Source organism: Polypterus senegalus, chromosome 4 (assembly GCF_016835505.1).
Source record: "Polypterus senegalus isolate Bchr_013 chromosome 4, ASM1683550v1, whole genome shotgun sequence".
Lineage (NCBI taxonomy): Eukaryota > Metazoa > Chordata > Cladistia > Polypteriformes > Polypteridae > Polypterus > Polypterus senegalus.
Genome location: NC_053157.1, coordinates 32,794,934 through 32,812,372, shown reverse-complemented (window position 1 = coordinate 32,812,372; position 17,439 = coordinate 32,794,934). Strand labels below are relative to the sequence as shown.

Here is a 17,439-nt window from a genome sequence, read left to right as displayed (position 1 = left end):
GGAGGGACTATGTCTCCCAGCTGGCCTGGGAACGCCATGGGATTCTCCCGGAAGAGCTGGAAGAAGTGGCCGGGGAGAGGGAAGTCTGGGCTTCTCTACTTAAGCTGCTACCCCCGCGACCCGACCTTGGATAAGTGGAAGAGGATGGATGGATGGATGGTAATATCTAAAACAAAAAAATACAAGAGTAAAGAGTCAAAAGCAGAAAATCCTAGTCAAAATACCACTAAACTAGAATCATGAAATAAAAGGAAAGTACAAAAGGGCACCCAACAACATAGCTACACTAACTAGATAGTACTACAGCAAATATGTATTTTTGCCTATGTAATAGTTTTGACAAAATTGAAAAACTGAAATTGAAAAATTTATTTTCAGTGCCATCTTTTTTTGTTTTGTTTATGTAACATCTGGTTAGTTAATCATTTGACTATGATTATCATGTCGTTGATGTCACAGGAAGTAATAATCTAAATATGCAGCCAATTTCATACTGCCTTATTATCCCTTGTGGATAAGCTCTGTTCGTTTTCCTATAAATACTGTATCTATCATACTATTCATTTTATACATTAAAAATTTCCTTCCATAAAGGTGCTGTTGAGAGCTGGAGCCAATTCAGGCAGCTCAATTAAATTCATTATTTGATACCACATTAGACTAAACAAACAAGTGGTAAATGAGCCCATCTTGGTCTGTGAATGTATTTAAAAAAAGAGGGCAAGACATGACAACACAGCATGAACAGTCACTGCAGACCTGATTTTCTCTGATAAAGGATCACAGACTTACATTTAGATGGTATGGAAGATTAACAGAGAATGTGACCTTATTTAACACACGCTTAACAGGAATTACAACCCTGCTCCTCCACCATGAAAGGACAAATATACAGTCTGTGATCACAATGATAAGACGTAAATATGCCTAATGAGATTTATAGATAAGAACTGTTTAATGAAATGTATTGTACAGTGGCATCGGAAAGTATTCAGATCCCTTCACTTTCTGCACACTGTCAAAGGGAAAATAGAAAACTATTTCTGAAGACATTGCAAGTGAAAATCAGTGATGTCTGCCTAATTATCTTCTACGTTTGGTATTAGCACAGAAGCTGTAGACAGATGCCACATTGCATGCATTCAATCTTTTCTAAGTCATTTTAACAGCTCAGCAGCTCACGCCATGTCACACAGTTAGTTTCTTATCAAATTCTTCTTGATGTTTGTATCCTGATACAATCCTTGGTTTTCAGAGAGAGCATGGATTTTTGTCCACCAAATTTATTACTATGTGGTCTTGTATGCTTCCTCTCAAGGATATGTTGGTATATCTAATAGAAATAACATGCTTAAAGACAATAGCTAACCTTTTCCTGTATAATGTTAAATAAAACAAAATCAGTCAACCCCTAATTACTCCAGCCTATTGTTCATAATGGCTTACCATTGTGATGAGGCTGCCAAACAGAAAATATTGGTACAGGGCAGAGACAGAACCCAGCAAGAACCTAGAAGAGTGAAACACATACACAGTGGCAATGTTTCTCATCAAAAAAAGGAAGTGTGGTCACTAGAGGGCTCCAAAGAACCCCAAATCCCAATTATGATTGCTTAGACAAGTCCCGGGTATAAAACAAAGGTTTTATTTTAAGCAAAATACCTCCAAACAATGAACTCAATCACAATATAGCAATTTTTCTTTCTCCTCTGCTACTCCTAGAAGGCAAGTGTCGCCTATCTCCACTCCCAGCTCCAACATCCCTGAATAAGGCAGCATGGTCTCTTTTGTTGCAGTCCTGGGTGTACTTCCAATGCCAGGGTTTCACCCATTGGAAGCACTTCTAGGCCATATGGACGTCCCCAAGAATAGGGGAGCATAACTCCCTGTAGCACCCATGGTCCCAAGCAGGGCTGTGCCCCCGGACTACAATTCCTGGCATTCTCTGCAGGCATCTGAATGGGTATTGTAGCCCAGGGATGCTACCATCATCATCTAAGGGAAGACAATATGCGGAATATCCTGCCTGCCCTTGTTCTTCCATAATATTGGCATGCCATCTGGGAAAGGATTTCACATCAATTCTGCTCGGAATGCTGGTCCCTGTGTGTCGTTCTTCACAGTAGGTAGGAAGGAAGGCCATTACCCGGTTGTGATGCTCTGGAAGGCTAATATGCAGAGATCTCAGTACAGGAGAAAGAACTGCTGCCTGGGGAGAACATAAAACCTTCCCACAAGACACACAAAGACTGGTAACTATGTAAATGGCAAGCTAGTTTTACATTCCTTATAAACTTAGGGTGAAGTCATCAAAGGAGGGCAAGAGAGCAAAATCTACTGGTTGTATGGAATAGCATATGGTCCCAAACCAGGAGAAATGATAATATGTTGCCCTTTTAAGGGTGGAAAATAGAAGACCTATTCAGAGACCCCTCTTGGTCAAGTCAGTGCCATACATTGAAAGGATTGGGACCATGTGTGGTATAACGGATCCATGGCTTCAAAAAAAAAAAGGGGCCAGATTTTAATCTGTAAAGTTGTGTCACTCTCCGTGGGCACGATTGCACGGCCGCGGGGAGTTAATTGAAGTAGTTGGAGCGAGTCGCACCTGCACGTGCGGGTGTGATTGTTCGCGATTGCTTCATTGGCTTCCTGCGGCATGTAATTAAGGCGCTGCGCCCACGGAGACGCAGGTGTATATATACAGGTCGACACCAGAAAAGGGGGAGATGAATTGAGAACTTGAGATGGGGATATAGATGAAAATGGAGAGATCGATCGAGGTGATAAAAAAGGAGGTTAAAGGATGTGAAAGTGCCATCTTAGCAGCTATGATCTGGCAACCTGTAAGGAGGAGACAGCACGAGCTGGGGCCACGTCAAGGAGCGTTTGTTTGTTGCGCTCTAGGGGCTAGTTCACCCCACTGAATGTTTTGTTGGAGTGGGATGAGCAAGGCAGGTGTCCTCCCGAGGGATCTGAGGAGCGACTACGTGAGCTTGAAAGATGAAGGGAGGAGAGCCGACCTCAGACGGTCTGGCAGTGATGTCTGTAAGGAAGGCAAGATGGAGGTTGGCCTAAAGGAACTCGTTGATGTTGGGTCTCTGCCGGCTACTCAAGCAATGGGTGAGCTGGGGAGAAAGATGAGATGGAGGTGTGCTGAGATCGGGTTGAGAGAGGCTACATTTTAACTTCTGATTTTAACCTCAGATTTTTATTGATTTTATTGATTTATTGATGATTGTTTTTATCCCCACTGAACACTTGTTTTTATGGATTATTTATGGAAACCTGATGCACTGCACTTTTTGTTTGAACACTGTTTTGTTGGCTTTAATAAAAGTATTTTGGCACTTTTGGATATATCCCCTGGCTTCATTTGAGAAGTGTCCTCATTTGTCAGCTCATCTCGGTGACATTACTGACGGTGTTGGGTTCAAGGGCTCCCGAACACAAGATGGGAGCATGGAGCGAACCCGCATCGTCACACCATGTAAGGCATCTTAGAATCTTTCTAACTGACCTAGCCTTTGAGTGCTAAAAAGGGCTCAAGGGTGTTGAAGTTTCCATACTACTAAAAAGGCACTGTGACATTTTATTGATACACAATGACCCATAAGGGATTCTGGAATTAGTTAAATGTGACTGCTGCAGTGGGTTTATAGCTGCCTCAGGACATAACCTCAGTGAGCTCACATTTGGAGAATGCTAGATGTGAACATATCCAACCAATTCAAAGAAATGAACACAGGAAAAACACAAAAAAGCAAAGACAAAACAAGAGTGGCTTAGGGACAACTTTATGAATGTCCTTGAGCTTGAACCCAGAGTTGAACTCATTTCAACATCTCAGGAGAGACCAGAATATAGCTGTTGACTAAAGGACTCCATCCATCCTGACAGAGCTTGAGATCTGCTGAGAAAAGACAAAGTATAAAACAAGACAGGAAATGGTCAATTTTGTAACCTTGTCCTATAACACTTGTTCCCAAACAGTCCTCCAGACTGATGTTACTCGATTATGTTGACCTGTTTTGTAAGTCACTTTGGATAAAAGCATCTGCTAAGTAAACAAATGCAAATGAAATAAAATGCACTGAAAATAAGTAAATGTTCCAAAAATCATACAGTACATGTCTGCATAATAAATCACATAAATCACAAAGCTATATTAATTACTAATTATACTTGCTGCACACTACATGTAGCTCTTAATGAGTACTCTACACAGAAATAACATGTTTGTAGTCTTAACTGTGAGTATATTGTTTGTCTTTACTGAGACAAGCAAATGTCCAATTTGTGAAAAGTAAAAGCAATCACTTGATCAAAAGGTTTAAGACAGCTGGCAGGAAGAAAAAAAAATTAGCATTATTCAAATTCTGAGAACTACAAACCCATCTGGGCCTTTCATTTTTTACATAAAAGAATGTTTGACTGACTAACTGGCAGTTTACCCATCTTTCTTAAGTGAGTGGTAGCGACATGAGAAATGACCAAGCCCATCCAATTGATTTGGCTCTAATGATGCTTCTTTTCCCATCTGCTGTGATGTTTCCTTAGCAAGAAGAAACCAAACATATTCATCCATCCATTCTGTAGCACAGCTAGCCATTTGAGGAATGCTGATGGCCAATGGCTATCTGGTCAATCTGTGAGCAAGGGTGCAGTCAGTTAGACAGGGCACCAGTCTATTGTTGGGCACACTCAGTCGCATAAAGCCACTTTAGAGTCACCAATCAGCTTACCATACATACACTCAAAGGGATACACATGGTCAGCAACAATACTCAAATATGCCATGGCATGCAAGCAGTGATTTGTTGATATTAACGTGCTCAAAGTGTGCCAAGAAAACATTCTCCACACCATAATACCACCACCACACCCACCACCAGCCTGGACCGTTGACACAAGGCAGGTTGGCTACATGAATTCATGCTGTTGGTGCCAAATTGTGACCCTCCCATCTTTTGTCTCTCATCAGAAATTGAGATTCATCAGAGAAGGCTATATTTTTACAGTGTTTAACTTTTCAGTTTTGGCAAGTCTGTGCTCACTGTAGTCTCACCTTTCTGCTCTTGGCTGACAGGAGTGGAATCCAGCATGACCTTCTGCTGTTGTAGCCCATTCACTTCAAGCCTTGATGTGTTGCACATTCTGAGATGCTTTTCTGCTCGCCACATTTGTATAGAGACTAGAGAGTATTATGCATGTACATCCCAGGAGATCAGTTGTTATAGAAATACTCAAACCAGCACATCTGGCACCGACAATCGTGCCACGGTCAACATCACGGAAATCACATTTTACCCCATTCAGGAGGCTGATGTGAACTTTAAGTGGAGAGGTCCTGATCTGTATCTGCATGCTTTTATGTATTGTGCTGTAGCAACATGATTGACTGATGAGATAATAGCATGAATAGGCATTACTTGATGTAGATATCCTAGAAGTTAGGGAGTGAGCACCCAGTGATGTGCTCAGCTTATTGTGCCACTCATTGTAGAGCCTTGAGGTCCTACTGCATGTCATTTCCATACCAGGTGGAAATATTTCTAGTCAGGATAAATTCAATAGTTGATTTATAACATTTTTTAGTATCTGGGCACGCAGCTTAAAATCCCTGCAGCATCTGACCTGTAAAGACATTGTCATGCCTTCTTTACCATGGTGTCAATATGCTTGGACCAGCTCAGGTCCTTTGTGATGGGGACACTGAGGTATTTGAAATTGTCATCTCTCTAACCTTGAGTGTTGTTAAGTCTGAGGGGAGTGATCATGACTCTGCTGTTTTCTCCCAAAGTCTATGATCAGCTCCTATGTCTTGCAGACATTTAGTTTAGCCCTGAAACCAGTGTGACAGACTCTCCATTTCATCCAGGTTATTTCTGCTCATTTTTGTTAGCAGTCAGGCCTGCTAAAGCTGTGTAATCAGTAAATTTGACAATGATGTTGAGTCATGTGCAGCCATATGTGTAGAGGGAGTACAGTAGAGGACTCAGAACACAGCCCTGTGGAGCAACTGTGTTAAGAGTGAGGAATGATGCTCCATGTGGAATGAGGTCATCAGTGAAGTCCCTAATGTATAATTTACATTAATGACATTGATTTTAGTATAGTAGTAAACTTGTAAAAAATGCAGATGATACTAAAATTGAAACAATGGCAGACACTTGCAAAAAGAATTCAGAAAGACTTGGACCAACTTCAGAACTGAGAGAACACTTGGAAAATGCAATTTCATGTAGAAAATTGCAAAGTGCTACGCGTGGGTAAATAGAATGTCAATTACAAATAGAAGATAGGAGACACTATTCTAAAGGAAGCAACTTCTGAAAATGATTTATAAGTTTTTGTTGACACAACATTTTCATCATCTAAGCTAGTGTTTCTTCAACTGTGGGTCGAGCTTTGTGATGGGATGCCATATGATTGTGTGGAAAAATTTTCCAAGTTCATCCAAATGTGAATTTTGCGGTGAAAGATATAGCACCATCTCTTTAGTGGAGTATTTATTGCAGTATATCTGAAGCAATGCTGTTGATGCATTACTGGGAAAATATAAGAACTGGCCCAAAAATATAAAAAATATTCCACCTACCATCTCACAACCAGTGAAACAACCTCTGCTTGAAATGTCAAAATGAAAATGGCAGATACAGAACAAGAATGTGAAGATTTAAAGGATTGATATGAAGGCTGAGAGAATTTGGTGGGGTTGTATATGATGATGATGATGATGATATACTTTATTAATCTCCGTGGTGAAATTGCCTTTTTGCATGACCTTTAGGGGTCAGAGCACAGGGTCAGCCATTGTTCAGCACATATGATGCTCTGGCAATGTTGTATACTAAAAGCAATGTCAGTGGTCATGGACAATTGGTTGGTATCATATATTCCCTATTATTTAATATATTAAATCTAATTCTACGGCAGAAGTGCAAAGACAAAATGGCATGAAGTTTAACATACTTCAAGTCAAGTCGGGGAGCATGCACTCGTACAGTGCGTTGCCCTTACCCACTACACAACGAAACAACTTGGGATCCTGGTTTGCAACCCCCCAGGCAGACGCATGACCCTCTATCTGCCACAGCCAAGTGTTACGTGGGCAACCCCTTGGCCTGGTCCAGCCACTTGGGTCCCCAGCAATGAGGATCTTATGAGCCGGATCACCCTCAGGAAAACGCGCTACATGGCCGTAGTGCTGTAACTGACGCTCCCTCACAATGCAAGTAATGTGCCTCATTCGGGACTCCATGAGCAACTGCTCATTCGACACAAAGTCAAACTAACGGTACCCAAGGATTTTCCGGAGAGTCACAGTACCAAAGGAGTCCAGTGTTTGTCTCAGGTCACTGGATAGCATCCATGTCTCGCAACCATATAGCAAGACAGGAAGCACCAGGACTCTAAAGACTTGGACCTTTGTCCTTTTGCATAGATATCGGGAGCGCCACACACCCCTTTCCAGCGACCTCACGACCTCTCCATGCTCTCCCAATCCATCTACCGATTTCACAGGAAGAGTCACCAGAGAAATGAAAGTCACTGCCAAGGTAAGTAAACCTCTCAACAAGGTAAACACTCTTTCTGAAAACAGACACACTGCTGATGGCTGTGCCCAAGAGGTCATTAAAGGCCTGGATCTTGATTTTTATCCAGGACACTCGCAAGCCCAGACACTCAGACTCCTCACTCAGTCTCTCGAGCGCCACGATCAGAGCCTCCATTGACTCCACGAAGGTCACAGCATCGTCAGCAAAGTCAAGATCCGTGAATCTTTCTTTACGAACAGATGTCCCACAGCTGCTGGACCCCATGACCTTGCCAAACACCCAGCCCATACAAGCATTGAACAGAGTAGGAGCAAGAACACACCCCTGATGAACTCCAGAATCAACTAGGAAAAATGCAGAGGTCCTGCCTTCACTCTGGACAGCACTCACAGTACCAGTGTACAGGCCGACCATGATAACCAGCAACCTCGAGGGGATCCTGCAAACCCTCAGGATGCCCCACAGGGCAGCTCAATCAACTGAGTCAAACGCTTTGTGAAAATCGACAAAGGCTGCAAAGAAACTCTGCCGATATTTGTGTTTGCGCTCCATGAGAACCCTCAGTGCCATGATGCGGTCGATGGTAGACTTCTTAGGTGTAAAACCAGACTGTTCCGGTTGCTGGTAGGTGAGCAAGTGATCATGGATCCTATTGAGGACGACCCTAGCAAGGACCTTTCCCGGCACCGAGAGCAGTGTTATCCCCCTGTAGTTGCTGCAATCCAGGCGATCACCCTTTCCTTTCCAGATAGGGACGACAAGTCCAGTTTTCCAGTCACCTGGGATGAGGCCAGTCTCCCAAATGGAAGCAAAGATTGCTTGCAATGCTAGGAGGACAGCCTTACCACCAGCCCGGAGAAGTTCACCCCGAATACCACAGATCCCTGCAGCCTTCCAAGGCAGCTGGTTCACCACCTGTGCAATCTCAGTGAGACTGGGTGGTTCACAGCTAATCAGAGGATCAGCCTCAAGAACCGTGGACCCAGAGATATCCAACATCCTAGCCGGAGGATCAGCTTTGAACAACTGCTCAAAGTAGCCAGCCCAGCGGGTCACAACTGCAGTGTCATCTGTAAGGACCGTTAGATCAGCCGCCTGACTGCGACTCTCTGAGTTAACATACTTCGGTGAGGAAGAATTCCAATGCTTCGATGAGGAAGAATTCCTTCTCGTAACATTATTTTAAAGTGGGTTGAAATTTACTGGTCTACTGGTAGAATGAAGGACATGTTTGGACTATTGAGAACTGTATGAACAGCAGAGAATATCAAAAGGTTGAGAAAAGTTGTAGACATTCAGCACGTTGTAAGCAGGTAGCAATATACATGTCAAACTGTGCACAGTTTAAATTATTCAAGATTTATCCTATCACTTGTATAAACAAATTGAGCATACATGTTTTAGGAATAATTTAGCTAGTTTTCTACTCAGTTTATTAAATTTTTAAATGAAAACCAAGATATGTTGAAGTATGTGCAAACTCATGTAGAAAGATATATTGCTATATTAAAGGTGGAGCTCATTTGAAAAACAATATTGAAAAGTAATGCTATTTAAGACAAACTAAATGCACTGCTTTCCTTGAATTGATTTTTCTCCGCTTCGCTAAAGCTTACACTAAGCATTTAAATTGGCAGTGATATACCTCATGAATCTCTTCCCTGTTTTGAATGATAATTATTGTTTTATTAGCAACACATTTGCATTCACTTTTCTCTTTTAGCAGTATTTATGTGAGAGAAATGTTTGAATGTTAACAATAAAATGCTTTTATTATTATTATTATATGGTTGTTTTATTAGTCTATGGCTCCATTGTTATAATGATAATAATCCTCTTCTTGGGTCTCAGTGTGGTACCAATTTTCTTATTTGGATTGTCAGATTAGAAGATTAAGAACCCTAATCTAAGCATTGAGAAGAAGCAATTAAAAAAGCAAATAAATTTAGGTTAGGTTATATGGTAAAAACTATTAAATATAAATAAATCAGAAGCACTAGTAAGACTATGTCTGCAGCACTGTGTGCAGTTCTGGTCACCACGCTACAAAAAAGACAGAAGCACTTGAAGTAGTGCAAAGCAGAGAAACCAAGCGCATTCCAGGATTTAAGGACATGTTCTTCTGTGACAGACTCAAGAGAATTAAACCAGTTTAGTCTCGAGCAGAGAAGACTGTGTGGGCACCTAATCCAGATTTTTAGAAGTCTCAAAGGCACTGATAAAGTAGATCCAACAGAATTCTTAACAACTATCACTAACTCAAGGACATCAGTGGAAATTAAGGGCAAGGGCATTTAGGACTGAAGCCAGAAAACAATTATTTTTGCAGAGTTATGGGAATCTGGGAAAAAATACAGGGACATGTAGTTGAAGCAGGAATCTTGATAACCTTTGGATGACAGTCTGGGACAGCTTAGCTATTTGCTAAACAAACAGATTGATGGGCTGAATGGTCTCCTTTCATTTGTCAAATCTCTTACCTTCTTTTGATGAAGTGTGGCCACTCACTTGAACCACCCGGGGGATCTGCCTGTTAAGAAGTTAAAAAGCCAGCTGCACAGTGAAGTGTACAGACGAATGTCCTTGAACTTGATGATGAGCTTAGAGGGTTTATTGTGTGAAATGCTAAACTATGAATAATTTTACGCTACTTCACATTGGAAGTTACGCTGTATCTGTCACTTTGTCATTTAAACTTTTTCGCTACTATTTAGAAAACCAATTCGCTGAAAGGCACCACAAAATCTCAATAGTGACGTAGATGTTATTTAGTAACAGCTGATTTCGTGGTGTTCTGCGAACACGTTTGTAGAGAGAAACACACATGCGGCTTCCTACTTTCCTTTAAGAGTTAACGAGACTGACTGATTGACTGACTGACACCCCGCGACCGACGGGTAAAATCAAGCCTGTTGTCAGCGAGACTGCGCGCGAAGAGCACGACGGGACGGGACGAGACGGGACACTGCTGGCTGGCAGGCTGGCTGGCAGGCTGGCAGGCTGTCTGTGTGAGGCGTGACGGTCTGACTCGGAGGAGGCTGTCCCAGCCGGCCTCTCTGGCTCCTTCGGGAGGGCTCTCTCTGCATGTCGTCACGCGGGGCGGGGAGATCGCCGGTTGCCAGGCGCTATGTGTCACTGGGAAGTGTAGAAATTTCGGAGCGTCACGTCAGTGTCTCCTCCATCGCCGCCGCTGCGGACTGGAGGTGTGGGCTTCTTGCAGAGTAGGGCAGGGTAGGGTAGTGCGGAGTTGAGCGGAGCGGCGCTCTACTGCTCAGAGTTCAGTCGTAGGGCAGACTGGTAGGGGCAGCTGAAAAATTGCTCTTAAGTTTATACCCATCTGTGTATTTGACATCACTTATATATATATATATAAACACAGTCTAGATTACTTATTACGGTGTGTGAGCTACGGCAAAAAAATATTGTAAATGATTATGGAAAGGAAGAGGATGGACTGCCCGGCTTTACCCCCGGGGTGGAAGAAAGAAGAAGTGATCCGGAAGTCCGGACTGAGTGCTGGCAAAAGCGATGTCTACTACTACAGGTAACAGTCAGAGATGACAGCAGCCTAGCGATCTAGCCTTCCCACATTGTGGGTACACAATTCACCATCCTTCTCTGCTTACTCCCCCTCTCGGCTTCCCCTATTACTGCGTCAGGACGCGAGCCGGAGACAACCTTCTCCATAACACTCCGCGTGCAGTCACTTCTCCAGCTGAAGTCTGGCTCTGTCGCTCCGCTGACCACTTCACCTCTCCTTATCTTTCTGCTCTCCTTTGATTTTGAACTTATAGGTCACCGCGGTCAGCTGTCACACATCTTCTTGAACTTTTCAGACAAGCTGGCGGGCAAGCTAGTGGCAGGTGGCCTTTCAGAGTAGGGGTCCCATCAGTGATCCCTTTTCAGATAAGTGAACTGTTTCTTTCAACCTTTGGAACTAATCAGCAGTGTTCTGTTGTTTGCAGCTTCCCCATCCCCTAGGCAGAGCTTACTGAACTGTCTAATTCATTCAGTAGAACCCCATACTTAAGTTTTAGTATGCCCTCTTCTGTTTCCTTTGCCCAATGTCTTTGCCTTGCAGTTGTTTGCCGAAGTTAGTAAAGCTGCTTTTCTGGTGATTAGTCATGTCTCAGCTGCCTAGCTGTGCTGCACAGTTTAGCAGTGTCAGTATCACTTTCATTATTGCTCAAGTGTCTCCATGTGAGGGAGAAGGGAAAGAGCTGTCTTGAATGTGTTAGAGGTTGAGACTGTAGGTAGAAAATGACTGTAAGAAGCGCTGCTTTGTCACATCCTGTAGTTGACCAAGTTATGAGTGTATGGTTAGGAGTTCAAAAAACACTGCTTGTTATTTACTTTGTAAGCTGTTTGTCATATTGCCCACATTCAGAGAGAATCTGAAATTGCATGCTTGCCTCGCTTGTTGTTCATTTTTTTTATTCTGGAAGAAGAGAAATTATACATGCTTATTAAAGGGTGCCTTATGTTTTTACTAACTTCACTTATGGTGAGCTTACTGAGTCCTGGATTATTCATAAGCTGTAGAGGCAAAGAAGAGTTTTTTTCTTCTCTGTGTAGATTTCACCATTACTAGCTCCTTCACACTACTGAACATAGCCATCGGCCCTTTGTTTGCCACCTAAAGCCATGTAATATATATCTATTTTATATACATGTATTTTTCTTTTTAGCATTTATTTAAATGCTAGGTTCTTCTTTTCAGAAATGTAGATTTAGGTTGACATTTTTAGCTGTTTGCTTTCAGAAGATGATACAGGGAACCAAGCTAAGTGAGATTCAAAACTATCCCTCACGCAAATCCCTTTCTGACCACAGGCTGAAATCGGATGTGACTTTGTGTGAGTCACTTAACTTCCTTTGAATGATTCCTGAACACGCTGGGCCTTTTGTGCTCACTGTGAACTGTGTTTGGCAGGTTTGCAGTCAAGACCTTGAAAATGTATGTGGTATTTTTGCAGAATAAGGCATACACGTCTTAAATATTCAATGTGTATTTGGCACAGCAAGCACAAAAGTATTTGATGTGGAGTTGCTAAATTCATGTGATCTGGAAAGCAGATTCCTTTGATGATGAGTCCGTCTTCTTTAAATATATCACTATTTTGTTTTATCCTAGTCGTTTCCTTTATTGACAATATCATTCAGATCCACTTTATGTTGTTTTTAATGTCACTCAGATATGACCAAAGTTGTATATACTAAAGGTTAAAACCTGATATGGGATAACTTTTAAATCTTTTTCAACTACTATGTAAATTTTTGAACAGAAGAGGCGGGCAAGACTTTAGAGTTGTGAATTGAGTCCTTACTCAAACTTGCTGCCTCCACCCAGCACCATGAAATTGCTTTTTAGATTCTTTAGTGGAGCCAAGTGACACCCAAACTAGCCATCAACGTGGCGTCTCCTTTTCAGAGAGCCTCATTCAAATGAGACTCTTGTGCAGATCTGCACATTGATATGCATTAGTGTCAGGGGAGAAAGGCACCCCGAGAGTTTGAAAGGGATTGGCATGGCTAGTTACTTACTATTCCTACATTTTTGTAGGTCATGCTAAACCTTTCATCAAGTAATAAGCACTTGTAATTGTTAATCTGTAAGTTCAAAATAAATTCACATCTTATAGATTTAGCTAATTTGAAAACTCCTGACACTATCTTTGATGAAAATGAATTGCAATCATACTGTAAGTTTTATTGCTAGGTTGCATGCATGTTGTAAATAAAGGAAATGTGACGATATATAAAACTAAAAAGAAAAGAGATTTATAGCATAAGTAATATTAGGAAGTTTGATTTAACCAGAGAAAAATGTTCTTTAATAGATAAAGTTATCCATCCAATCATAGTCAAATCTCTTTAGTCAAGCTCACAGTGATGAAGCCCATCCTATAATAGATCATGGCAACTATCAAATAATATTTCATCTTTGTTCTGCTTACTTTGTGACTTTAAAGTAAAAAATAGTTGTCTTGTATGAGTTTTGAATTTTGCTTTTTGTAAATTGCCTTGTGGCAGTGTGGTCTGTGTACTATACTATAGTGCAACAGTATGATTGATTGAGTAATTTAATTTCAGGGTGGTCTTTGCAATTCTATACTCATAATCACCATCCCATCTTTTCATTTTGGAGACCAAGAGTCATCATTTTCGCACATCAAATAAAACCAGGTCTTTTATGCATTTATTCTTAATACAAAAACCTGCAGTTTTTCAAAAATAGTAACCATTATTCTGTTCATCTCCCCTGTTTGAAATAGAAATGGAAAAATTGCTACACATTTTAAAATATCAGTATTATATGCTACATAACCAATTCCTGATCCTAAAATAAATTTGGTAACAGAAAAACAAAAAACAGATCTTTATACCATACTAGATGTGTTTATAGCACAGGGTCCTAGAAAGTATTGAAATCATCAGAAAAAATATTGAAACATAGAGATGTCAGGTAGTTTCATTTTGCTGATGTGCTTACGTACGTCGCTTGTGCTTTAGCTGCTAAGCGGCTGTCTTTCTTCAGAGGTTTCATTTTGTTGACGTGCTCTCCTCGCTTGTGTATTAGCGGCGGGAGGAAAGTAAAAGGGATACGGTTTTGCCAATGCGATCCCCACACTTCTGTAATAGCGGATAAGTGAGTGACACTCTCTTCTGATGTTTCGTTTTGCCAATGTGCTGACTTTGCTTACGTATCCTCGGAGATGGAGTCCATACCACCTCTCACTTCAGGGCCGGACAGACACACATTTCCATGCGTAGACGTTTATATGTAAGATATTAAGTATATCTTTAAGATGCTAAGAAGGGCTACATCTTGATAAAGGTTTTGTTCTTACTTTTCATCAGAAAATTGACTTTTATTCATTTATACATACCTCAACCCGCTTAATCCAATTCTGGATTATGGGGAGCCAGAACCTATCCCAGCAACACTGCACACAAGGTGGGAAACAATTTCGGACAGGACTTTAGTCCCTCACAGAGCACTTACATGAACTTTCACCTATTTTTCCTTCATGTTGCTTTGCGAGGGCATGTTTTGAGAGTATTTTAAAATACATAAACATTTGAGATAAATATTTGATCTATTTTATTTGAGTTCAGAACAGTATCCCAGAGCTTAGCACTACCACCCTCACTACTCTAGAACCAGTGGTTGATTCCTGGCCCTATGACTGTGCGTTCTTGAGGAGTTCCATTTTCATCCCACATCCCAAAGACATTCATTTTGCGTTACTTTAATCTAAATTTAATCTAAAATTAGTTTAATCTAAATTAGCCCAGTATAAGTGAGTGAGGTTTTGTGAGGATGTGTAAATAAGCTTGTCAAGTGATGACCAGTTGTGCTGTCCATGGCTGCCTCCAGCATTGTGTCAAAGGCTATTGTTCCCAATAGCTTGTACTGGGAAAATTTAGATCAGTAGATGGATGTCTTTTTTATCAGATTTTGTGATTATCATTAAGTGAAAATCAACCACTGTTCTGTTTTCTTTACTTTTTTTTAGATAGATAGATAGATAGATAGATAGATACTTTATTAATCCCAAGGGGAAATTCACATAATCCAGCAGCAGTATACTGATATAAAAAAACAATATTAAATTAAAGAGTAATAAAAATGCATGTACTCCCCCGGGTGGAATTGAAGAGTCGCATAGTGTGGGGGAGGAACGATCTCCTCAGTCTGTCAGTGGAGCAGGACTGTGACAAAAGTCTGTCACTGAAGCTACTCCGCTGGAGATGACACTGTTCAGTGGATGCAGTGAATTCTTCATGATTGACAGGAGTTTGCTCAGCGCCCATCGCTCTGCTACAGATGTTAAACTGTCCAACTTTACTCCTTTACTTTTACTTTACTTTTATACAGTTAGTTCCTTTATCCATCTGTTGTCAAACTTGGTCCATTCAATTAGCTATCACGAGGGACTAGAACCTATCGTAGCTGGACAGAATCACAACTATACAAGACACCAAGTGCCCACATTCACTCACCGAAGGCTAAGTTAGAATAACTAGTTACCCTAACAGGCATGCCTTTAGGGTATGGGAGGAAAACTGAAGTATACAGAGAAGGGCTTACAACCCAGACTCCTGGAGATGTGTGGCAACACTAATTACTGTGCTGCTTGTTGGTTTTTTTAAAAGGGGTTCAAGTAAGCAGAGTGGCAGCATGACCAAACCCATGGACTGACACAGAAGTTCCACCAGATTACATATACAGTATAAAACTTATGTGGACGTGAATCTGCAGGAATTAGAAAGAGAAAAGGATGATGCCAAATATAGTAGTAAAGCCAACTGGTGTTCAACAAACATATTTGTTGAAAAATGTTGTTAAACTGTGTATTCATTCTAGTTTTTAAGTATCACACATCAGTTCTGTAATTTAGTAATGTTTTTAGGATATGGCAAATTAAAATATACACGGCCTTGCATTTTTTTAAAATACCCACACTCCCACACTCTTAGACCCATCTTCATTGTGACCTTTTTATCACACCTCATTTATATCTTTAAGGTATCACTCTTTTTTTTTCCAAAATCCACCTTTCTGTTCCAGAAGTCATTGTTCAGAAAGCCTATAAAGTGTTTCATTTAATCTGCTGCTGTTAGAATAGGTGTTACGAGAAAAATATTGACCCACATCCCCTCTATGCCTAAAACCAAAGGCACATTTTTATATAATTTTACTGCATGTATCACTGTTTATGTATTGTTTTAAACTGTGATACTATTCTGTAGATGCCATGTACGTAATGCGATCAGTTTTACTATTGTGTGGGTGGTGTATTACAACCTAAAGGAATTAATGAACTCAAAATTATTACTCATTAGATATCTTTGCAGTCCTTTTAATTTGTCAAATACAGTGTTTCTACCATATATTTAGCAGTATGTATTTAAACAGGAGGTCAAATATTTCAAAACACATGAGAGACATGTTTAACACAACATTCGCCATTTCAGGGTTGCAGGGGACCTGATTCTATCCCAGCAGCATTGGGTAGAAGGCAGAAAACATCCTTCATTACCAATACATCACCAGGCCTACTCACACACACATACATCACCACAAGGCGACATTTGAAATTACCGATTAGCAAAACCTACATTTCCTGAAGTGGGAGGGGAACTAGTAAATGCATAGAAAAATCACACCAAAATGGAGAGAACGTCGCAGCTCCGCACTGACAATGAATGGATGTGGGATTAGAATCCAGGATGCTGGCGTGATGGAGCAGCACAAACTACTTCACCATTCTGCTCCCAGTGCAACATATTTAGACAGCTAAAAATACTTCAGCATCATTAAACTCTTACAAAAGAATATCTGTTTTTGATAATGAGTGAAACAATTTAATATAATAATTTGGACAAGTTATTAAAGTAAAGATGTAGTGGTTAAACTACAACCTTTGACTTGTCTGCATAAATGCTTGTGTATTTATGTACCTCTCTGCATTATCCAATGGGTAGAATAGCTACTCAAAAATAATGCAACATAATGTATCGATTTAGTATTTCTTTTTTAGTTAATCAAATTACAAAATGTAAATAAAAAAATACAAATCTGTGAAATAATTACATTTCCAGCATATTTGAAAGAACTATTAGTATGGCACTTGTTAATTATATTTTCACTGATAATATGCTGCCTTTTTGTAAGGTGTGGAAATTAGCGCTAACTTAGATATAACATATAAGAATATATCTGTATAATATGCAGTTATAGAAATATATATCATAATGTAATGCAGTTCCCATCAGCAAGGATGGAACCAGCCATTCAAAGGGTGCCTATCCATGACAGGGCCCACTTACGCACATACTCACATTCACACAGGACCAGTTTAGAATCACC

General features: G+C 40.7%; 1 protein-coding gene across 3 annotated transcripts in view; it reads left to right on the top strand.

The window, feature by feature from the left end:
• The first annotated feature begins 10,694 nt into the window (after positions 1–10,694).
• LOC120527236 (methyl-CpG-binding domain protein 2-like) overlaps positions 10,695–17,439 on the top strand; it is a 193,330-nt gene continuing 186,585 nt past the window's right edge. The window contains exon 1 of one of the 3 annotated variants that reach the window (XR_005633295.1): positions 10,695–11,106. Coding sequence is in view for 1 of the 3 variants with exons in the window: in XM_039750412.1 (XP_039606346.1) it covers positions 10,991–11,106 (116 nt within the window). In the remaining 2 variants the exon portion in view is untranslated. The remainder of the gene's footprint in view (positions 11,107–17,439) is intronic. The other 2 variants (XR_005633294.1, XM_039750412.1) reach the window with 2 other exon arrangements.